This window comes from Notothenia rossii (assembly GCF_949606895.1).
Source record: "Notothenia rossii genome assembly, chromosome: 5".
In the NCBI taxonomy this organism is placed as follows: domain Eukaryota; kingdom Metazoa; phylum Chordata; class Actinopteri; order Perciformes; family Nototheniidae; genus Notothenia; species Notothenia rossii.
In genome coordinates, this window is record NC_136903.1 from 47,883,658 (window position 1) to 47,908,131 (window position 24,474).

General features: G+C 42.4%; 1 protein-coding gene across 6 annotated transcripts in view; it reads right to left on the bottom strand.

Annotated features, from left to right (window-relative positions):
- Window positions 1-24,474, bottom strand: part of LOC307039968 (calcium-dependent secretion activator 1) — a 202,621-nt gene that overhangs the window by 122,553 nt on the left and 55,594 nt on the right. For all 6 annotated transcript variants that reach the window (XR_013808378.1, XM_079682440.1, XM_079682441.1 and 3 more), the window contains exon 3: window positions 284-364. Coding sequence is in view for 5 of the 6 variants with exons in the window: in XM_079682440.1 (XP_079538566.1) it covers window positions 284-364 (81 nt within the window). In the remaining variant the exon portion in view is untranslated. The remainder of the gene's footprint in view (window positions 1-283; window positions 365-24,474) is intronic.

Here is a 24,474-nt window from a genome sequence, read left to right on the forward strand (position 1 = left end):
GATGCCTATCACGATCTGGCAAAGGGACTATCTGTGAAAACTAACCTTTTGGCTCATTCGAGTACTTTTACATGTTTTTAATATGTTGATTAATGTACACTGTCCCTTTTTTAAATAAATCAATTTAATTCAATTCAATGATGATAGTGGGAAAGAGTTGTCAACATTGGGCTGGGTTTTTCAGTTGGGTCTCTTTTCAAAAGCTTACTGTTGGTGGCTTTCATTGTTACCTAGCCGAGCTTCACTGTAAATATCTTCCCATTTATTCTCCGTTCAGCCTTACTCGAGCTATCTGGTCGGCCATCTGAAGGCGTCCGTCCAGCTCTCTTCTGATCTGGGCCGCCTGCTCGTCAGGGTTGTCCAGCTGGGGAACACAGACAAACACAGGACGCTTTACATGACCAACCACAAGAATTAGAACAAGCTTCTGCCCTCAGATAGCTGTAAACAGAGTCAGCAGCGTAGGGAAAGGCCTTCTGGAAATTACTAGCTGTCATGACAGACATATTTTTATTTTGTGAAGCTGGCATAAATACCATGACCTGTCTGAAAAAACAGCATTATCATTTTGTAAAGTTATAGTTGTTTTATGTTTCTTAAAAATACAGAAATACAGATACTCTTGTTTTTAAATACTCTTGTAAAAGTACTGACTAAACTTCATTCAAGTACAGTAAAGAAATATGGGCTTTAAAAGGTCCTTGAGTAAAAAGTAGCCATAACTACTTAAAGAATCAAGCTGGTAACTGGACCTTACTTTATATGAATAGAAGATTAAAGAAGTTATATTTCAAATTGTGAGACTGTCATTGTCTTATATACACTGATCATGTTTCCTCTATGATAGTATGTTGAAATATGAGCTCAATGACTCTAAATAGTAATGATAATGCCACCAAATGCAGATTAAAACTAAAGTAATAAGCCTGTTTTTTAAATGTAAGAAGTGGACATTTATGTTAAAATTGTAAGGAAGGAGTGCAAGAGAAAAATGAAAATGAATGGTGGAGTAAAGTGCTGATACCAGAAGAATCTACTTCAGTACTGTAACAAAGTATGTGCAGCTTTATCAGGATCCCAGAATGATCAAATCAAAAGCATCAACAAGCACCACAGAGAAGTCAGCGTGTTAGCATATAGACCCATAGACAGAAACACATGAGCCGCATTCACACCGCAGGACTTTCCCTGGTACTTTGGTTCTTTAGTTCCGTTAGAACCAATAATGTCGCGTTCACACCGCCGGGACTACTCAGTGCCGGGAACTCGTTTGGCCATTTTCAGTCCCTGCTAGAGAGGTGGTACGAACCTGGTGATAAAAGAGTGCTAATTTCTATTCTATTTCTATTGGCTGGGCGAATTGCAAACCACGCCTCGTTAGACTCTGAATTTTTTTTGTTAGGCAGCCATTTTTTTCCTCGCTACAAAACCACATCCACACCTGAGCGAGTAGTTTTTTTGTACTTTAAAGCAGTTATGACCACACATACTACAACACCGGAGCGGTGGAATGATGAGGAAGTGTCGGCGCTTCTGGCAATTTACTCTGAGGAAGGGATGCAGCAGCTTCTACAGAAAGCAGTTCCCAACTCCAAATGTTGTAAGCGATGTTCGCAAAAGCTACTTGAGCGGCGTGATGCCGCTATTGTTATGTCTTGACTGTGCAATAAAACAAACAAACTGGCGAAGCTTTATTTATTGTGTCCCACCCCAAATTCGCAGAATAGAAGAATGTGAGAGCAGACATGTGTCGGTGGTTCCATTTATCTACAATGTTGCAACCTTGTGCAGCAATAGTAGGGGCAGAAACACAAGTTTTACACACATAAACACAACTAATTTATCATGTCATTTGTTTTAGATAAATAAGGGGAAAACACCAAACAACGGTTAAGGTCCTTTTCCAAAATCAGCCTGAGGGGGTAATATATAATAAATACATAAAGATAAAGTCCATTGTTATAATGGGGTATTTTATTTGTAAATGACCCTTATAACCCAGCCTCATGGTGCACATGATTCTTTGCTTGGACATTTTGTTGGTTTGAGTCATTTGAGCTCGGATTCTAGTAGGGACATAAAGTAACACGTATTTTAGGAAGATATGAACTTCATCTTGGTGAAGTTGATGCTGAATTCACAATTTAGTAGATAATCATGTGACACTTTATCTTTGCACTACGGTCTGTATGCTGAGCCTACCTATTATATATATATATATATATATATATATATATATATATATATATATATATATCATGTACAGCGGGTGGGCTTTATACCCCCTCCCCCGTGTAGTTCTTCTTCTCTCGTTTTTTTTTGTACTCGCCGTGAAGTGGTTTTGCGGCCTGCTAGTAAACCCAGAGAAGAAGAAGACGAAGTGACGTCAGCGCAATCTTGCCTCAGGGGACGTACTGCGGTGTGAATGTGATTGGCACTAGTCCCCTGGCGGATTCAGTGCCGTGGTACTTTAGTGCCGGCACTAAAGTACGGCAAGTCCTGCGGTGTGAAAGCGGCTATGGACTCTGCTGATGAGTCATCGTTTAGGCAATGTTGTATAGAGGTTGGCAAGTATGCAAATCAACATACTGTTGGTCATTGACCATGATTGTTATTGGCTACGACAGCTAGACTTGTGTTGTTTTCAGCTTGTTAGTGTGTGTGTGTGTGTGTGTGTGTGTGTGTGTGTGTGTGTGTGTGTGTGTGTGTGTGTGTGTGTGTGTGTGTGTGTGTGTGTGTGTGTGTGTGTGTGTGTGTGTGTGTGTGTGTGTGTGATTTGTTAGACATCCAGGAGAGACTGCTGCTGCATTGATTGTTTGCATTAACCTAATTTCGGACCTGACTCTATGGGGGCTGCTTTTAATGTTTATAGGTTACAGGAAATGCAGTGCAGTTTTCACAGAGTGAGGAGAGCAGCAGGGCAGTGTTAGATAAAACAGAACAACATTTGGATATATTTGGTGATTTTTGGTCAATGGATCCGATTTATAAATGCAGGGAGAAATACAGGATGAAAAACAACTAATTTCACCTTGCCATGTTGTCGTATTTATCGTTTGCAATAATATGGCTGAAATAGTTGCAGATACTCGATTTGAAGAATGCGAGATCTTGTGGAAATTATGTTATTTTTTTAAAGGAATCTACATGTTCAGCTGCAGTGAAGTGACGGACAGGTGAGCAGACAAGAGAACAGTCTCCCTCTCGCTCTCACCCGTAGATCCTTGCATTGATTTTCTCCCACTGTCTGCATTAATATCTTGCCAGAACAGCCACCCCCCCCTGGTGAACCACTGACTTGGGAGCACGTTTCATTTACTGCTGTCTAGGTATGCAGAATACACGCACGCACGCACGCACACACACACACACACACACACACACACACACACACACACACACACACACACACACACACACACACACACACACACACACACACACACACACACACACACACACACACACACACACACACACACACACACACACACACACACACACACACACACACACACACACACACACACACACACACACACACACACACACATTCGCATTGTAAACTCCAAACCAACAGCTGGTTATTTTTGAATTCAGAAACTATTCAAATATAAAATCACAAATGTGCCAATATACATGCAAATGAAGATAAATCTTTACCAACTTGACAAAACGTGCGCAGTGTTTACTTAAACCGATTCATAAAAGAAAAACAAAACGCTGCAAGAAGCTCAAAACACAACGGAGACAGGGCACACTAGAAGTGACGCACACAGCTGGGACCGGAGCGCTTGGTGACGTTCACCGTACACACGGTTCCGTCGCGTGCTTCAACCATGGATGTATAAGAACAGATGCTTCCCATTCACTTTGAATGGGGTGACGTCGCGCTTTGCCGAACTGCATTGAGGTTCCATTGCTTCGCTTTGCCTCCGCTGCTCGCGCTGAAAGTTGAGAAAGGTTTAACTTCTGAAGCGCCGACGGAAGCGCCAGCCAATCAAATCATATGCCAGTACAAGCTCTAGCCAATCAAATAGTGTGCGTGTGTCCGAGGCGGGAGATGAATGTGATTGGTTGTTGGTCGCGCGCCAGACACGCCCACCGGCAAGCTTCCAACGCGACAGAACCGTGTGTACGAGACATGATGAGGATTATAAAGCTGGACAACTGTCTCTGTTGCAGAGTCAGTCTGTCTCATAACTGTAAGTGTTTGTCAGTATATTTGAAAGCACTAGGTTAGCTACGTTAGCTAGCTAGCTTATCTGCCATAATATTTGAAGGAATCGTGTGATCACTTTGTCAAAATAAGATAGTGAAACCCACATTTTAATTACATTTCCAGTGACGGAAACAGTTGGCCAACTTCATAATCCCTGAACGCCAACAAGCACTCCGTTTCTGTTGTGTTTTGAGTTTATTGCAGTGTTTTTTTCCCTAACACCTTTTTATTTATTTTTGTACGTGCTGCACATTTGTGAATGTATTCCAAGTGCATGTGTTGCCAAGATATTTCTTCATTCGCATGTGTTTTGTCACATTTGAAATGATTATTATTTTCTTATTTTGCAGTGTGTTTCTCTAATGTTGGTGTTGGGCCTTTGCGAGTATGCACCTCTCGGCCACCTAGTTTTGCTCTTCAGTTTCAGTGAATGTTATATATTCAAGTGACAAAGCCATCTAGCAGCCATATGCATTATGAATCTTGTGTTATATCAACACAGGCTGCAGAGGGAGGGGGTCACCAGCACATCAGACTAACACTGCTGGCCCACAGCTGGTTTGATTAACCATAGCACTACTACACTCCACCTTACAAAACCCTGATAGGTAGAAACTGACCCCCCCCCCATCCTCTCTTATTCTCAGATGCTGCCTGTCCACCTGCTACCTTCATCGCTGTTCTTTTACAATAACTCATCTCTCTGTGTGCCTGCAGTCTGAGGTTCAACAGCAACATGTTTAAGTGTCTTTGGCTGTTGTAAGATTTAGCTTTGAATGATAAGATATGTACCAGGTAATGAATCTGAACCGTCACTGGCACATCCAGTCTCCTGTGTGAGCTGACACTGCAGCATGTTACTGAAAGGCTCCGACCTCTTTAGTCTGTTTATTGTGATCAAATTATTTTGATTATAACATTTATTAAACATAAAACATAAAACGTTCTTACAGCAAGATAACTAAGTATGTGTGTTTCTCACTGACCCAGCTCAGGTTTGCTCTCCTCTAACTGATGTATCCAGCTCTTTTGCTGCTTCTTTCTCACTGTGCCTGCTTCCTGCTGCATAGTGTTCTTCATCCAAAGCTGCTTCTGCTGCTGCTGCTGCTGCTGCTGCTGCTGGATGTGAGTTTGATGAGTGCATCGGCAGAAAAATCAAAACAAAGAGTTGACAGATTCTAACACCCTTGAAGAGCTGAAGGGAAGGGCCATTTATTTCTCTTAATTCTCTGTGGGTTCATCACTATGACCCTAGAACTGCAACACAAGCATGTAAGCACAAACATCACTGCTCCTCTGCTCCACAACTACATTCTGCTGAGTGTTATGTCTATTAAAGATTTTTTTTTTTTTTTTTTTAGGTGCAAAACTTCACACATCTACCCATCCTAATGACAGCCTGTCACATATGATGCACTGTGACAATGCCACTGAAACTGATCCACTGCTCACTGTCTGAGGAGGTGTATCGCGTAAGGAGTGGTGGATGAGTTAGAAGGTGCAGGTTTTTGCTTGAATATGTTACATTACAATAATTGCAAACTAGATCCCCCAGCAGTTGTGAGACCATTTACGTATCAACACATACTGTACATTTCCAAATCTAATTCAGAGTTCCAGTTATGGAATGCAATAAATATTTATATGGCAAATATATTTACTTATTTCAAGTTTATTTTTGTTATCTTTTTTTTTATTTCCTTACTGTGTATGCTCGCTTGTGTATTTGGGGGAAACACATTTTCGTCGTGCTATGTTGTGATTGTTTGTACAAATGTGTTTATTGTTTAGAAGTTCTTTAATTATATCTTATGCCTATATTATTATATGTATGCCTTATTTATCTAAACAGTGTAGAACAAGCCTTAATAAACTCCTTCCTCTCTTGCACTCTAATTACTGTCTTTATAATTTACCACTATAGCATCTCTACACATATTTATTCAATTGTCTGATATTATGTGTTACTACATCAAACGTGTCTTTATCATGAGTCTGTGAGCACTTTGAGAGCTTTTAGTGAAAGCTAAATCTAACACACCTGACCCCAACATTAATGATGTAACCAAGAATACTGATGGATCACGAAAACAACATCAATATTAGATTAATAACCTCACGGCTCCCCCCCCCCCCTCCTAATCCTCACCTCTCTATTTAAACAAACAACATGCTCTGGATGGATTAGCCCACCCTGATAGTGATTACAAGAAAAGCAATTACTCGCCCTTAGCTCAGATAAGGGAACCAGAGTTGGCATGGCAAGGGAGGGGGGGAGCAGTAGCTGCTGTGTACAGTTGCCATAGCGATCAACATACAAGAGGATAAAGGGCACTGGGGAGTGTTTGCGTATCTCTTTGTCTGTGCAAGGCTCACATGGGTACAAACATTCAAATGTTTCAGAAATGAGTTTGAAGTATATGTTATCTGTAAACATGTATTGCTCTCTCTTACATACACAGACACACACAGACACTTAACCATTCATATGTACTTCAGAGTGTCCGTGCTCTCTACCTGACCTGAGAGCAGCACGGTTGTAGTCAGTCCTCCATGGCTTGTGTTATCAGAGCAAACACACTCAGATTGTTCAGGGTTTTCCCAGCTGCACTGTGTGCTCGTACTGCATTATTTACTCCATCTGGTTTACCTTTCATGAACAGAGATATTTAAGTGGTAAAAACGCTATGGACAGTTCCTGATCACGGCAGGCTCACGTGTTTGCGATTGCTCCTTCTGTCATTCAGAAAAAGGGGAAATGATCTTGGAAACGGTCAACAAAAGGGCAAAGCCTTTGATACTGCATATCAAAGGCTTCACACAGTCAGAGGTGCAGCACAGTGCTGCTGTTGGACAGATTATCCTCTCATTTGTCTTCGGAGGAAGGCTAGTTAATCCATTTATTTCATATTTTTAAATAGAACTAAATGATTTTGCCGTCATATGGAAGTGCTTCCGTTGGGCTGACAAATGTAGGAAAGATACATTAATAATTAAATGAAACAGAAAGGGCTATGATCACTTTTAAGAAGCTGGAACCAGAGGATTTGCGCATTTGTGCTACAAAATGACATCAAAGATTAATTCATAATAAAACTGGAAAACTATTTTATTTTAAGTCTTTAAATGAGATTCAGATGTCACAGATCTCAATGTGGACTTTGAAGACAGAAAGCAAGGGTTGATACACAATTTGTTTCCTGAATGGTAAATCCACTTAATTTATTGAGTGATATTCCAGCACTTTCAAAACATGTCGACATAAAAGCCAAGGTGTTGTTTGTCTGGGCTTTAAAAGCAAGAAATCAATCGCCTGATGGTTTGCACAATTCATCCTGAGGACAAATGGATAGTTTCTATGACAATCCATCCAACATGTGTACAAGACATTGCATTTAAAAAACACATAAAACGACTTATTGGTGGTGCCAGATCAGAGTCATCATGAAGCCTGTGCCAATCCATCCCGTAGATGTTAAGGTCTTCCACAAATCAAGTGAAGACTTAGTTAGTGGTGCAAGAAAGAAAGCCAGAGGATATCAAAGTTCACCAAGTCGATATAAAATATTGTGACAATCCATGAAATAGTTATTGATATATATCAGTTTTGGCTAAAGTGGTGGACTGACCCCTGAGCCGAGCTGCCAGCATCACTAAAAGCTGGAGCTTGAACTCTTGAGGGAGCTGCAAATGGCATACTTTTACTTTTTTAGTGGACATTTTCCCAAATGTGCCACCAGATTGTCCCTTTTCTGCTGATACAGCTTTTTATCTGACAATGGATATGAACTTTGTGAGATGATAACATCTTAGATAAATCAGTCATAAAACCCAACAGCAATGTGTGCTCTTATATTCCAGCTTGTCGCAGAGCATGTTTCTCAAAGGGGATGTTGCTGCTGAAGGGATTTGAGTAAACAGACTCTTGAAATGACTATTGATTATTTCCTATGGATCCATGGCTGTTTCAGCCCTCACCATGCTTCAGTGTGTCTCCGGTCTGTTAGAGGCTTTCAGTGGCTTCTGACTCCACCACAGCCCTAATGGCTGCAGCCCATCTGATCAAAGGAGAGGACACCCACTCTGTTCTTCCCTCACTACATATCCGCTCCGGCGGCCTGAAATTCAATTTGTCTTTCAGCTCCAGCCATCATTACTGCCGAGGCACATTCATCAAAAGAGATGTGGCCCGCTCCGGACCCGCTGCTCTTTATATAATGTGTGCAGTTTGTTAGAGACCCACCATCTCATCTGTTGCTCAGAACGTGCACTGTTCTGTTTGAACGACTGACACATGTATTTATGGTTTAACAACTTGTCCTTTACATCTCTTATTGTTACTATCAATCTGTTTCCTACGCTGAATTAATCAAATGTATTTACATGAAGTCCAGCTGTGGTTTGAGCTCCCACAGAAATCACATGGCACCAGTGGTGTAAAGTAACTAAGTAGATGTACTGTACTTCAGTACCATTTTGAGATTGTACTTTAGTATTTCATTGTTTTGCTACTGCGTACTTCTACCCCACTACAGAGCTGATGTACATGGTGTACTTTTACTCCACTACATGTATTTAATCCCTTTAGTTACTTCACAGATGTGGATGAATGATGTGAAATCTAATCAAGTGTTAAATCATACTTTAGTTCCACCTGGAGTAAATTCACAAGCTACCCTGCAGTATACAAAGTCATTCAAACTAGCTGCACCTTTACCAGCTTTGAGAACACTTTCATGATCAATCATTATAAAACATATCATATATATTATTCTGAAATGGACCAATCTGCACAAGGACTACTTTTACTGTCGCTACTTTCACTATATTTTGATGAGAATACTTCTTACTTGAGTAACATTTTAATTGCATGACTTTTACTGTAACAGAGTATTCCTACACTGGTACTTCTCCACCTCTGCATGGCCCATAATAATTGGTCAATTTTTCTGCTTTGAGTTCTTTGCAGGTTCTTCTCACCAATATCACTGTTGCTTGGTAGATTGGTAGGTTTTAATACCTGGCTGCGGACCCTCCACTGAGCGTGTCAGTCTGTTACCTCCAGTCAGGATGCTCTCTGTCGCTCCTTTCTGAAACAACTTAAGACACACTTTTCAAAAGTCTAAATAGCTGATATATAGCCGTTACAAAATGTTTCCAAGTAGGGTGGAGATATGTGATGATCATCAGGTTGTTAGTGATATTTATTTTCAGGAAAGGAAAACTGTTCACTTCCTCCACCTCAGATACATTGAGTATACTGTACTTGGACGTGTGGGGCCTCGCCTCCTTTAAAAAAAAAAATCACTTGCAGTGACTCAGTTCTGCTGGTATTGGGAGGCATGTGGTGCAGTGGGTTGTGCGTTTGTGTTGGGATCAGGGGGTCCCAGGTTCAAACCCCACTGCAGTCAGCATGTCGTTGTGTCCCTGAGACACTTCACCCCAAATTGCTCCTGTGGGGATTGTCCACAGTATTGAGTATGTAAGTCGCTTTGGATAAAAGCGTCTAACGAGTGACATGTGATGGAATGGAATGTATTGAGCAGCCGCTCTGCATTATCATTCACAGCTCAGTTCTCTTTATATCAGGGGCTGCAGTCAGAGAAGCAAATAACAAAAAAAAAGAACGTGTTTTAACTTGCAAAAATGTCAGAGATTTGCTTGAAAGTTGTACACATTTAAAGTTTTGATGTGAACAAACTAAAAGGATTAATAAATCCTTTTCTCCTTTGGTTTGAACTTGAGAGATGCAGTACTGAATAAATGCGCTCGATAAAAGAAAAACTAAAGATTCTGCCTGTGGGAAACTAAATGTTTCACAACATAAGTAATGTCTGCATGTCTGCACTGTATAGAGATGTTCAGCATCTGGCTCATTGTGCAGAGATCAGACAGCTCCACTAATGAGCGCAGCAACAAAGGGTCTGGCTCTCCTTCAAAAGTATGCGAGGGTCCGTAGCCACAGGTGTCAGAGATGACAGCAGGGGGCAGATCCCCTCCAGCTGCAGGACCCTCATCTGTGCTGAGCTGCTTCCAGCTGGGCAGCTGCAGTTACATGCAGATAGGACATAAGCTAGTGGGGCACACAACGCCTCATTAGGGGGGGGATTTCCAAGCTCAGTGTGGATTACAGGATTACTGTACATGCTGTGGGTTTGGTATCTGAGCCTGTTCAAATGATGTGCATGTGTTGGATAAAAAAATGTACTTAGTGTCATACAGTATCATCTTTTAATTCAGCAAGCCATCTGTGGGTGCTTTGAGAAGGCTTTACATACTGTGTGAGGATTTCCTTTGACCAGCTCCCCTTCCGATGAGGGCTGCGTTACAGTAATCATGTGCCTCGTGTGAGGTTAGATATTTACATGTGGCCTGGTGCTGTGTGATTTTAATAAGCAGTTATTAAGCACAGAATGCAGCTCCCTCACAGAGAAGCCATTATTTACCCTGATAAGAGGAGAGCGCTCATCTGGTGGAAATGTTTTTGTTAGTCCTAATGTCCGGGCCTCCCTTCCTGTCTGCCTCCTCCTAATCACAACCTCTGATTCACTCTGCTCTCTTTCCATTTTACACTCCCTTCCACCCATATCCTCTTTTCCTTGTTTATTTCCTATCATCTACCCCTCCCTCATTCTTCTTTTCTATAAGATGACCACCATTTATTCCTCATCCATAACAACTTTATGAATACTGGAGGTAAAGACGTTGTAGGTTAAATAGATGATGTTTACAAACCAGTTGTTATTATAGTGAAAGAAATGTTTGTATCTTAAAACAAATAACGAATATCTTCTTTTGTGTTTGATTTGACTTGTGTAATCATATGGTCAAAACTAATTATAATATCTAAAAAAAGATTGGGTGTTACTTTAAAACATTTAATTTGACTTTTTCCATATTTGCAATATCTGAAGAAATGTTGTTTTGTTGGGGTTGGGGCAGGGGGGGTTGCTGATGTTGTTACTGCTACTTACAGTAGAAGAGGTTTAACAAGCAGGAGGTCTGCTTCAAGTTTTCATTCTGATGATTTTCCAGTCTAACATCCACCCCCCTGAATGTGACGGCTAATGGGGACCCTCTGCAGGGTCTCACACTGCTGGAGAGGGTCCTGGATGCTTCCCTCTGAAAGCCTCTGTGTGCTCTCTGTCTGAGGAAAGGAAGGAACACCCCCACACCTCAACTGTTGCTATAGATGCAGCTCCGTCTGCAGATATTCACACATTTTCTGAGCAGAAGCAGGAAACTACATTATGATACAATAAGATTTTTATTTCAGGATTTTATCTCCTGAGTAGCAGAAATAAATATTCACAATAGATAGTAGTATCATCTTAGATTATAGTTTCTTTCACAGTTTGGAAATGTTTAGTGGCAGTTCAACCATAAAACACTGTTAAAGCAACTACTGTCCGAACTTTTATAGACTTGTTTTTCAAGTCATCTCATTTTCAGATTAGATCAGAATTTGAATGTACTGTAATGGTAGATTGCCTTATCAAAAAAAATTATACAGTGTTTTAAGTGTATAAGTGTTTAAAACATGTAATAATAATAATAATAATAGATTTATTTTGTAAGCGCTTTTACAGCTGTTCAAAGTCGCTTTACAGAGATAGTGAAAAGAAAAGAACAATAAATATATATAGTAATATAATATATGTAAACAATACAATGCACGTAAATCCATTCTTCAGCCAAACCTACTGGGTTTAGTTAGGATTTTGGATAATTAGGTTATATTTTAGCTAAGGCATTGGTTAAAATGGCTCATTCTTGGATTCTTAAATAAAAGCTTTTGGAATAGTGGGAATACATTCCATGGTACATGGTCACATGGTTAACTCCATCAATACAATTTAGAGCACTCATCTCATTAGTTCAACAATAAGACATGTGCTGAATCACGACTGATCTCTTTAACACAGCTACTGTTTCATCAAACTTCACACTTCCTGCAGAAGTTTCACAACAAAAGCCTTAACGGCCATCTCCCTCTCCAGACTTCATCATCGTAAGGAGGTCCTTAGTATGTAGTGTGACGCCATTGGAAAAGTGACGACTATAAGCATACAGAGGAAATCTGCTTGATTATTTGCACTTTGGATATAACATATACACTGTGTTTATAGCAAAGAGCAGCACCATCAATGGAAAATAACAGCAGAACGGACCTCTTACTAAACTATGACAACAAAAAAAACCTTAATAATAAAATATTGAAATAAAAGCCTTTTCTCTAATCATAGCCTGCCTCCTCCATCCTGAAATCAGGTTCATATGTCCAATAAAAGCAACCCACAGCTGTGGGATGGGCCGAGAGAGAAAACCTCTCACACAGTCATATGTATTAGGACGTGCAAATGAAAATAGCATTCATTTAAATGATAACTCATTCAGAAATGCAAAGCAGCATCACACATGCAAACAGAATTACAGCCTTGCCATCGCCAACAAGACTTCCTATTATCCCTCCTCATGTCTCCATTCAGAGCTGTATTGCCAAAGACAGCAACAGATTTTTCAGTTTACAGCTCATTAATTCAGAGTGGTCACTCCAGAAAATGGCAATTATCTATGACAAGAGGAGTGGAGAAGAAACACTGGATGAGCTTTTCAAAGATATTTAGGACACAGACTGAGAAACCAGAAAATATGCCTGTTGGATGTTCTACAGGATCCCAGAAAAAACACGACTGTACCTTCATAGAAATGCTTGTAGTCATGATCATTTACAAAGTGGATTATATGTGACGGATCTTCATCTGTTATGAGCCTGAATGTAGTGTTGTCTTGGAATTAACATTGTTGGCTAATGTTTGGTCCACTTCATACACACTTAATTGGGAGCAACAACATCTGTACAATCCATTACTACGGTGGCCCTGAAGTGCAAGTCCCTACAGAATTTCACAAAACACTACAGCATTTCATAAAACACAACGACATTTCAGAAAACACTTCAACATTTCACAAAACACTACAGCATTTCACAAAACACTACAGCATTTCATAAAACACAACGACATTTCAGAAAACACAACAGCATTCCAGAAAACACCACAGCATTCTAGAAAACACCACAGCATTTCAGAAAATGCTACAGCATTTCAGAAAACACTACAGCATTTCAGAAAACGCCACAGCATTCCAGAAAAAACCACAGTATTTCAGAAAACACTTCAACATTTCAACTTTTACGGAAAGGGTATTCCTTAAAGCCCCTGTCACACTGTCCCGAAATTGACACCAGATGGACACACGATCATAGACTGTGGCCGTTTCTCAGTCGCGAGGATGCTTGCTTGGTAGCACATGTCTTCCGAGTCACTTGCTTCAGAAGCTAGGCAAGAATCCTTCCTGGCATTCGGAAAACGAAGACTGGAACAGGCTAGCAAGTGTGCAGGTGTGCGTCATATGAGAGGCCCCACCTTACATTTTACGCCACAGATTTGGGGAAATTGGTCCGTGCGCAAAGCATTGTAGGGGTTTTAAGGACGCGAAGTCTACCCATGTGCAGCCTCGAAATTACCCCCAAACCAAGGACGCGGCCTCTGTGGAATTCCAAGTATGCTGGAGATTGGAACAGTCCTTCGGTGGCACTCGATGACGTAGCATCCTTGAAATATTGGCTTGGAAGCCAGTTTCCTCGAGATTGAGATATATAAATGGACGTACGGTCTATGACGTCACCCATAGGATTCTGCAGAGTTGCCGAGAAGCCCTTAGTAGGCAGAGTCGGCCACTAACGGCTCAACAGTGACGTCAGAGTTCAACTCCCGCCTGCTCCAAATAAGGGCAAAGAGGTGGAGCCGAGGCGGGATCTCCTGCCACCGAGCTGGAAGTTCCAGAGCTAGCTGAAGCTACCAAGCTAAGCTAACATGCTCCCCATCTGCACACTGCCGTTGCATGTTATGTTTCTAAGGTAAGCGGACATGAAACTATTTAGCAAAACTATAAATAATAATCTAAGTTTTAGCATAATACTTCAGAATCTTAAAATCCCCTAACGTTTGTATGCAATGTATCAAGCAAATATTAATATGTTTGCATGACATTAGTTATTTATATTTTGATATCACTTAAAGGTGACCTATCATGCAAAATGCACTTTTGAACATCTTTTATACATGAATATGTGTCCCCGGTGTTCCAGGGAACTCACCAAGTGTCAGAAAACACAACGCTCTCTATTTTCTTCCGTACCCAAATCTCTTAAAAAGGGGCTGCAACGGATCTGATACAGACTGATCCAGATTTGAACACTTCTATGACGTCACAGAGGTGACGCTATGGCTATTGGGCCAACTCCACCAATCAGGAGGAGACAGCCACGGACATTGCCGTTCGAAAGTGCTGGAGACGCTGTAGTACATATGCCAGGCCTGTAGATGGTGCTGTTCTCACAGAATCAGCCCATGCAAAGACAGTGTTAAATTGAGCGAAATGAGGAATGGCTAAAATGCATGATCTGTTTGGTATTTTGAAAAATAAAAAGTATAAATATGCCTTATATAGGTATGGTCCTACACTATATTATTCAAATATAGCATGATAGGTCCACTTTAATTATACATTTAATACATTTAAGTCAAGCTAAGGTACATGTGATGGTAGCTAGTTAGTGCTCTTACCTGTGAGGCCTCCTCCAAACAGCATAATAACCAGACTGTATCATTAAAACTAAGTACCAGTTCTAGATCCTTGACTTTAGACAAACAATTCAAAAGACAACATCTATTTAAAGACCAATCTTTATTTGAATGTGCCTCTTAACCTGATATACTGTATTAGTTATACAGTAATAGTGTTGACAATCTAAAGAAACTTTATGTTTCTTATTGTCTAAAGCAGGGGTCGGCAACCTTTTTGATATGAAGTGCATCAGCGTGCCAACGATCGAGAATTATCAACGGGGGGTGGTGAGGAGCTTGACGCTCGTCAACTATCAGCAGGAGGGCGCGGGAGCCTTGCTGCGGGGAAGAAGTGTGTGGACCTGTCAGCGCAACTTACATGATGCCGAATTCAACACATTTAAATAATTGGTTTAAACGGCATACTAATAAGGATGATCATCCGTTCTGTGATTCTCCAGAGCACACATGTTATGATATTAGGGTCATGCAGATTGAGATGAGATCGCTGTCCATTTAAGAGAGAGAGAGAGAGAGAGAGAGAGAGAGAGAGAGAGAGAGAGAGAGAGAGAGAGAGAGAGAGAGAGAGGGGTGTGGCTTGTGCATGTGTGTGTGTGGATGGTAGAGCGATAGTGAGGGAACGTGTGTATGTTTCTGGAAGTGAAACGAGGCAGCAGAAAAACAGAGGTCTGTGATGTATTTTGTGAAACAGAAGAACAGCTAAATAAATGCAACAGCCTCCCAAGAAGAGCTCGCCTCTCCAGTCATTTAAGCTTAAGTGGGTTATTGAACCTGAAGCTTGTTGCTTCTGCCCTCCTCGACTATGGTCTGGGAGCGGACAGGAACGTTCAACACACAAGATGGCCAGTCCGCCCCTTTGTAGCATATTATTTCGATAAAAGATGAACAGATTTCCACTGGGCTTTCGACTAAATACCAAGCCACGCAAAAACTGAAGCATTTGTGCAGCTCCTTATGGGTACTGCAATTAGTGAAGTGCTTTCCTCCGTGGTGAAACGATCAGCACTGCACCACGGAGGAAAGCGGCAGAAAGTCACCTGGAGATAAAGAGAGCGGGGATGCGTTGCATGCATGGCTTCCTTCTGCAGGTAACGGGGAGACGCTCTGGCGGCGTTCTCGGTCAGGATCCAAAAATACAATTTAAATATTTTGCACACTTATTCCACTTATTCCTAGTGTGCCACTGGTTACGGTGCTGCGTGCCAATGCTGGCACGCGTGCCAGGGGTTGCCGACCCCTGGTCTAAAGCATTTATTATTTTCCTTTTCCCCCTCTCATATTCAGTGTGGACGGATTGAGACAGCGTGGTGTCCAGAGAGCTGCAGACTTCAGGGAGAAACCTCTGTGTGATGGATGTCCTGTCTGTTGGTTTGGAGAGGACTGAGGGTCTTTCCTCTGCTAGGAGAACCAGGCCTGATGGAGGAGCCCATGCTGGGCATAGCTGATACCAACTGCACAGGCCTAGTCTGTCACTTTATTTGACTAAATGTGTTTACTTATACATTTAATAGGTTTACACCTTCTTTCCATATGTGCTTCTTATTTAAAACATTTGATTAACTTTTGGTTCACATTTCAATAAATTGTATTTGTATTTGCACAACTTTTGTCCATTATTCTTACTGAAAATGTTAGATTACACATTCACATCTGACTGAAGATTGGCCCCATTTATTTGTGACATTGCAAACTCTGCAGTACAAGGCACAAGTGATGTGAAGCTCATAAAGCGAGGCAAATAGAAATAATCAGCTGATGGAGTGTATATGTGGAAATAGGTGCATTCCATCAGCTGACTGTTTTTACAATAAAAATAGTTTCTTAGTGTACTGGTCTTAAAATCTCATAACATCAGCTTTTAATTTTCCTCTTGGATGTTCTTCTTGATCCTCAGAGAAGGAGAAAATGTTGTGTCTTTCAGGCAGGTCTTTTCCTAACAAAGATTACAGGAAACATAAAACATATTATTGCAGAACAATTGTGTTATTTATGAAAGCGGAGTGTTTGTGTGTAGCTGTGTGTAGTTGTGTGGGCTGTAGATATAATTATTTTGTAATTGTAATGTTTTTTTTTTATTTCAACAGTGAGCTACAAAGACAATCAGATTATGAATGAAAAGTATGAAGTTCATCAACATTGAAATATATGTTATTATCAAAATAATATTTAACTGTTATCAAAACGTAGTGCAACTGTAGAAGCTTGCTCTGTTGTCTCACTGAAAGAATAACTTTTACAACGTTTTTTACAGACAATATTGAGAGATAAATAGTAGCAGTTCTCACTATGTGTTAAATATCTTTGCCTTCAATACATTCAATTAGAAAGCTGACAAAATCATATTGCTTGCTAACATCTAAATGTAACTTTTTGAACAGAGAAAAACCCTCAACTTCACTGGTGTGTAGGTGATCTAGTATTGTTTAATGGAATGTATATCAGTGTATTATAGTCAATACTTCATTCATTTAAACCAATATCTTTCTCGATTCTTTGTACAGTATGAAAAAAAGAGTCTTTGTACCTGAGCTGAAGTTCACTGCTGTGAGGAGTCCAGTTCTGTCTCTCACTCTCTGGTCCAGCCTGTCTGCATCACCTGGACACCAGCGCCATATAGATAGAAGAGTTATGACAGAGGAAGTCCAAAAACGGTTATCGTCACGTGGTTCATGTAGACGAGGACCGTTCCCCGGAAGTTCATGGCGGGCAATGTGAATGCATTGATAACAGGAGATAGAACTACGATTTTTGGTAATTATTAGTGAATAAAGGTTTTGATTTGCAATATTTATACAACAAATCGATATGTGTATCTATTTACATCAATATGTTTTAAAAAATAAAATAGAATTTGCTAATATTAAGTGATAATATTAGGATTAGTGTGAACAACTAGTTTACATGTTAGGCTAACAGTGCCTTGGTTAAAGAGCCTGTTGCTGTTTATTTATAGCTTTGAATTCTTTAAAACCAATATTATATTCTTAAACTTGTATGGTAGTCAGGAGCATCACTTTCTAATATTTATTGATATATTTAGAGGGAGGGGATCTAAAGGAATGCTTCAAAATTCAGATTAGATTCATTTCTACCATTTTCTTAAATTCATGGTAGTTTCAGTAATCCCATGGTAATTGAGGACACAAGTTATCTAAATGACTAATGTCATCTTTATGGCTTTCAGAAAGGACAGGAGACCGACAGGTGACTATCAAAGGACGAGCAGCAGCAGCAGCAGCAGCATGATGATGATGATGATGTTAAATGTGTTGTTTTAGGAACATCCATTGCAAATACATGGAATTCAATAAACATTGAATAGCATATCATGCAGTTTGTCTGTGCCTTTTCCTCCGTGTTGTCCTGGTTTGCTGTGCTGCCTCCTAGTCGCCACCATGGTTTGCTGTGCTGCCTGGGGATGCTCAAATCGCTCCGAGAAAGGAGTACGAATGTACGGCTTCCCCACTGACACAGAGCGGAGGAAAAAATGACTGGCTCAAGTCAGCAGGAGCAATTTCACGACCAACAGCAAAAAACTATGTGAGGTTATTATATACAAACACTGCATTTGCACTTTTTCACAAAACGAAAACCACACCATTGGGAAAGCTTAATGTTTTGTTTAATACAAAAAAAACAGGGAAAGGCTTGAAAAACACTGAGAGTTGAGACTCAGGGTGCAGGGTGAGGGTCTCAGTGCAGGTATTCAGGCTCCATTGAATCCCGCTCTGGTTCTTGTGCTGAAAGAGGGAGTAACAGACAGGAGAAAGGGTTATACACACCTATATAGCACACCTATTGGATGAGAAATTGCCCTCGGGAGATAAGGTGTGGTCTTTGTTCCCAACTGAAGTTATGGAACTTTATTATTTGTGAGTTTAACAAAGTATGACAAATGGCATCAGTAACAGATGTGATATGAATTTCTATAAAGTTGTCTCACATTCTTGGTCATATTTTATATACAGTATGTAATGAGTATACCATGTCCAGTAAGTATAAAGTGTTTCCTAATACTGTGTATTCAACCACTATGGTATAGTGTATGGTACTATGGTATGGTATCCTAGCTTAATCTGTTATCTGTAAACGTTCCCTAAATCTACTAATTTAGGGATAATCCACTGACATCCTTTAATACACATGTTAATTTGAATCAGATGTACTGATAATATCCTCAATATAAATCTTTAAACTTCTTCTTACCTTTAAAAGTCCGTCACGAACGGTCTATTATGCTGCAACTTTACAGCTCTGCTAGCCTTGGCGCTAACTTCCGGGGAACGATTGAGAGGCTCCACGATCCGCCATTGCTGTAAAAAAGTGGTCCATTGGAGTGAACGGAGATGACGTAACTCTCAGTCTATATGGCGCTGCTGGACACCTTAAACAAACAGATATATATGTAAAGTACCATGTGTACAAACAATATAACTGATTCTCTTCTGTTGAACATGTTGGATTATGTATGGTCCGAGTCAGGGTCCTTTTTATTTTACTGTAACTTTGGAAGTTGTGTTCCCAATGCTTACTGTTTATTTGATACCCATTTAGTAATGCAATTAATAAAAACAACAAGGTTTGGGTTCGTTCTTCAGATGACTGTGACGTTAACGTGTAAGCTCAATAATGAACTCCAGCTCAACCAACCATATTGTAATATCTAAGTAATCATCTTGAAATATGACATTAATAATTGTAATATACACACATCTTATTGTGAGGTTGATTTCACATACACTACTTCGACATTAGCTTGTCTACATACTTGAGCAGAGGCCATTTAAATTAACCTTAGCGATGCATACAGTTCCTACCTACATAATAAAATATCTCTCTAAGTTACAAGGATGACCTTATTTTATCAACCTCAAACAGAAGCTGTTCAACAGTATTATCCCACTTTATGCTTAGCACTTCTCTATTTCGTTTTAACCTTTATATATAGAGTCTGATTTTAACTTGGAGGCTACGATTAGCATTGTTAGCACCGATGTAGCTACCACTCGCTTACACGCTAACCCAAGCCTTAACATTCATTACGTAGCTGATTAAAATCATTAACACATAAATAAAGCACTCGAATTTCACTTACCGCAAAACCGCATTCATGCACCGTCCGTTTTAACCGCAGAGCGAGTCACAATAGTCCGATATATAAGCATGAAGAACAAAACAACCACGGCCGGCTTCAAGTTGTGTTTCCTGGATGAACTGACCAGGCAGAGTCCCTGTAGCTAGCTTCACGGGGCAGCTAGCAGAGAAACAAGAAGCTAGCAGCAGCAGTCACTTCACAGAGCCGTCACTCAATGTGACCCCGCCCTAATTTATGCAAAGACTTTAAGACCTAATATAAATAAAAAGGTCGTGTTAGAAAACAATTCACTCACAGATCCATAATCATGAAGGTGGAATCTAACTATATCGATAATAAAATGTATGGAGCCAGGGGTAGAAACATGTTTTTTTCTGCTGTAAAGTTGGGCATTTTAACATGGGGGTCTATGGGAATTGCTCCTTTCTGCAGCCATCGCCTATCGGCCAATATATGAACTGCAGTGTGTGGCACTTCCGTATTGACGTCCCGGCTCTTCCCCAGAGTTTGCCGCTTGGTCCCAACCTATCTTCTCCGGCACACGTGACACGTCCCAACCTATATTCTCCGGCACACCTGACACGTCTCCATATACAGTCTTAGCTGTGTGTCTGTGTATTCAGCAGGATGTCTGCTGGAGGCTTAGAATAAAGTTGTTATATATATAATACTATAATACTGTAACGTTCACAGATGGAGTCGGAAACAGGCTTCAAGTTATTAGGCTTTAATAACTCTTCTTTTTATAGGATCACAGATTCAGGAACAGCTTGTGGGTTCAACCTCACACACTCTGACTCTAACTCCCACACATACCCATATATATATATCCCTGTCTACGTCACAACTTCCCGCCCTGCCCCGTCTGCTCCCCCAACCACAGGCCTGCACCTCAACCAGCATCACGGTACAGCTCTATGATTGGCAGAGAGACGTGGGATGCCTGAGTGACACCCTCAGCATCCTATCAGGGTCGCTACACTACCCCCCCACTACAAAGTTCCTCGCCCACGAGGAACAAACAAAACTCAGCACAAACACTACAACAACACACTGAACTTTGACTAGGAAAGTCTGGGTGGACTACCATCCCTTCCAGTGAGACCAGGGCGCATTCTTGCCCTCTACCGGAACCGAGGGGTCTCACTATACATTTTACTACCAAACAAAGTCTCTGTGGAGCCCAACTTTTCTCCCTTTTGGTGGCAGCTGCACCCTGTAGACCACTACCCCCACGCTCTCCAGTACTCTGCAGGGACCAACACACTGGCTGTCCAGTTTTGGGCACCGGCCTTTCTTCCGTTGTGGGCTATAGACCCAGACCAGCTCCCCGGCCCGGGAAATGCTGCCCTCTTGTCCTTGTGTCATAGTTCTTCTGTCCACCTCGTCCAGTCTCAGCTCCATCTCCTTCAGTTCGCCTCCCATTCTGAACCTCACATAGTCCAGGGTCTGCTCCGCCTCTACCTTCATTGAGGCCTCTCTGTGTTGGGCGTTCTGCTCCATGGTACTCCTCTCCGTTATAGCTACGCTTGCCTGCTTCTGGGCCTCATCCAGCTGAGATTTACAGGTATCCAACTCTGCTTCTGTCCTTTTCAGGTCTTCTAGAGTTTTTTAAGTCTCCAGTTGGGATTGTTCTAGCTTATTCTGGAGCTCGTTGCAACCTTGCTGCAGCGCCTTAGCGTCTCTACCCATCTCGCTGATCCTCTCCTGGTACTTGATGCAGTCCCTCTGCAGCTGCCGGACCTCCAGCTTCTTCTCCCTCAGCAGCTCCTCCAGCTGCCACGCTCGGCTCTGACGGCCTTCCCTGACCCTCTGAGCGGACCTCAGCTGCTGCTCCAGCTCCCTCTGCTTACCAGACTCTGCTTCGGCTCTCTCTCGCTGTGCTTGCCTCATGTCTTCCTCCAGCCTGGAGGCCCGGTCGCTCTCGCTCTGCGCCTCGGCCTCCAACTCGGCCCGCTCCCTCGCCAACCGCTCCACCTTCCGCTGCAGTTCGGTCAAATGCTCCCGGTTGTCCGCCGCCTCCTGCTTGTAGTCTGCGATGCTGCCGTTGAGCTGGGCCAGCTGGTTCATCAGACGCTCCTCCAGGTTGTCCTTCTCGGCTTACAGGCTCCTGAGCAGCTCTTTGAACTGCGCCTCCATCTTGGCACACTCCTCAACCAGGCTCCTTTCTCTCTCTTTGCCCTCTTGGAGGCACTTCTCCAGAGAGGCCACAAGGCTCTCCTTCTCTCTACTCTCCTGGAGATCTCGCTCAAGAGAGGCCAGCTCCGCTTTGAGTCTAGCCTCCTGTTGCTGCCACAGTTCCCTCTCTGCCTTGACAGCTGCTTCCATCTCCCTCATTTTCTCCTCTAATAAAACTGGAACACTTTCAGTCATCTTGGTAACCCATACAGGCTTCTCCTCCTCTCTGCAGCTCCTCACACAGCCGGTGGTACCGGCCCACCGCTGCTCCTCGCTGCCACACTCCACACAATCTCTCTCTCCACAGCCATCTCCAAGGCCGCCTGCAAGGACTGTGGATGCTGCAGCTGTACCCCAACCCTCAAGTCCGCAGGGAGGAGAGCCCTGATGAATTGATCACGTGCCAGCTCACTCTGCACTCCGGGTGGCATGTGTGCATATGCCCGCCGCGTCAGGCTCTCCACGTTGTTAGCCGACGCACGCAGCGTCTCTCCAGACTTCCGACAGCGGTTACTCAATTTGTTCCGGAGCAGCTCTGGCGGGAAACATTGTCCAAACCGCCTCTTCAAAGCCCCCGCTAACGCTTCATAGCTGTGAAGCGTTAGCGGGGGCTAAGCAGCAGCAGACATGACAGAGCCTCATCTTTGAGGCACAAAGCTAGCTGTAGTGCTTTAGTCTCTACTGACCACCCCCCAGCATGTGCAAGCAGTTCAAACTGGGCATGGAAAGCCTCCCAGTCAGCCTTACCCGAGTACTTGGGTGTCTTCACGGACACGTCGGCTGCTACCGGTTGATGGGCGCCGCCATTGTTGTTTTCATCCCGCTCGGTTTTGGCGCAAAACGCAGCTGAAGATGGCGACATTCCCGCGTCTCTAGCCATCATCACCGCCGACTCCCTCAGGCGCTCTCTCGCCTCCCGTGCCTTCACAAACTCCCCACTCATGTCCTTCGACCACCCGCATGCTCCTTCTTCCTCTCCATCCCTACTTTCCTGCTTCACTCCCATCTTGCTGAACTTTTCCATCCCCGCTAGCTTACCTGCTAGCTCCGTGAAGCAGCTACGAACACCCGTCAAGATAGACGTCCTCCGTTCGAAAAGTCACTTCTGACACCAATGTAACGTTCACGGATGGAGTCGGAAACAGGCTTCAAGTTATTAGGCTTTAATAACTCTTCTTTTTATAGGATCACAGATTCAGGAACAGCTTGTGGGTTCAACCTCACACACTCTGACTCTAACTCTCCCACACATACCCATATATATATATATCCCTGTCTACGTCACAACTTCCCGCCCTCCCCCTTCTGCTCCCCCAACCACAGGCCCGCACCTCAACCAGCATCACGGTACAGCTCTATGATTGGCAGAGAGACGGGGGATGCCTGAGTGACACCCTCAGCATCCTATCAGGGTCGCTACAATACATATAATGGCACTGTTCTAGCGGTAAACACTAAAGAAAGAACATGTCAAGTTCTCATTCATAAAACTCCGTTCGATGTCTCACTATGGGATGCGCCTCAACGCGTATGCAAACAGAAGCATCAATCTCATTACGCCAATCCTGATTGGCTGGTGATCTTGACGTCTACGTCAGGGAATCCACCCACCCTATAAGTATCTTGCGCTACGACGCAGCGTCTGAAAACACCTCTTCTCGCTTCAGAACACATCTCGACTTATCAGTAGCCGGGCTAGCTTAAAGGTCCACAGACTGAACCCAAAGCTAACATTCGGTCGACGGGCGGTAGCCGGTTACTTTTTTGCTTTGCAAGAAGACTGAACAATATTAACACATCAGTTAATATTGTAATCGCCGTTTCTTTCTTTCGAAATTACGGTAAGGTTTGATTTTTTCTTCAAGCTAGTAACATACCTGTTGCTAGCTTTTCTTCCCTCCACACCGACACCACGGTAGCGAGGACGTTCTCTTTTCTCTCTCACACCAGAGGAGACGGAGATAAAAACAAAAGGAATTAACACACCAGTTAATATTCTTTAAAGAATAAAATCTACGCCGTCGCTTTTTCCTTTCGGTTTAACGACAAGGTTGGATTTTTTTCTCAGTAACGTACCTGTTACTAGCGTGTCCACTCCACGCCGACACCCCGGCGAACAAAGATGGACCCTTCGCATGTCTGACGGGCTGGGGGGGTATATATGAAGGTCGACCTGTGAGGGGTCTCTGGAGCAGAGACCTCCAACAGTCACACATAAATTATCTGGAGCTTTTAGCGGTGTTCCTCACCCTAAAACGCGTTCTGCCTTTTATCAGAGGACATCATGTCCTCGTGAGGACAGACAACACGACCACAATATCGTATAT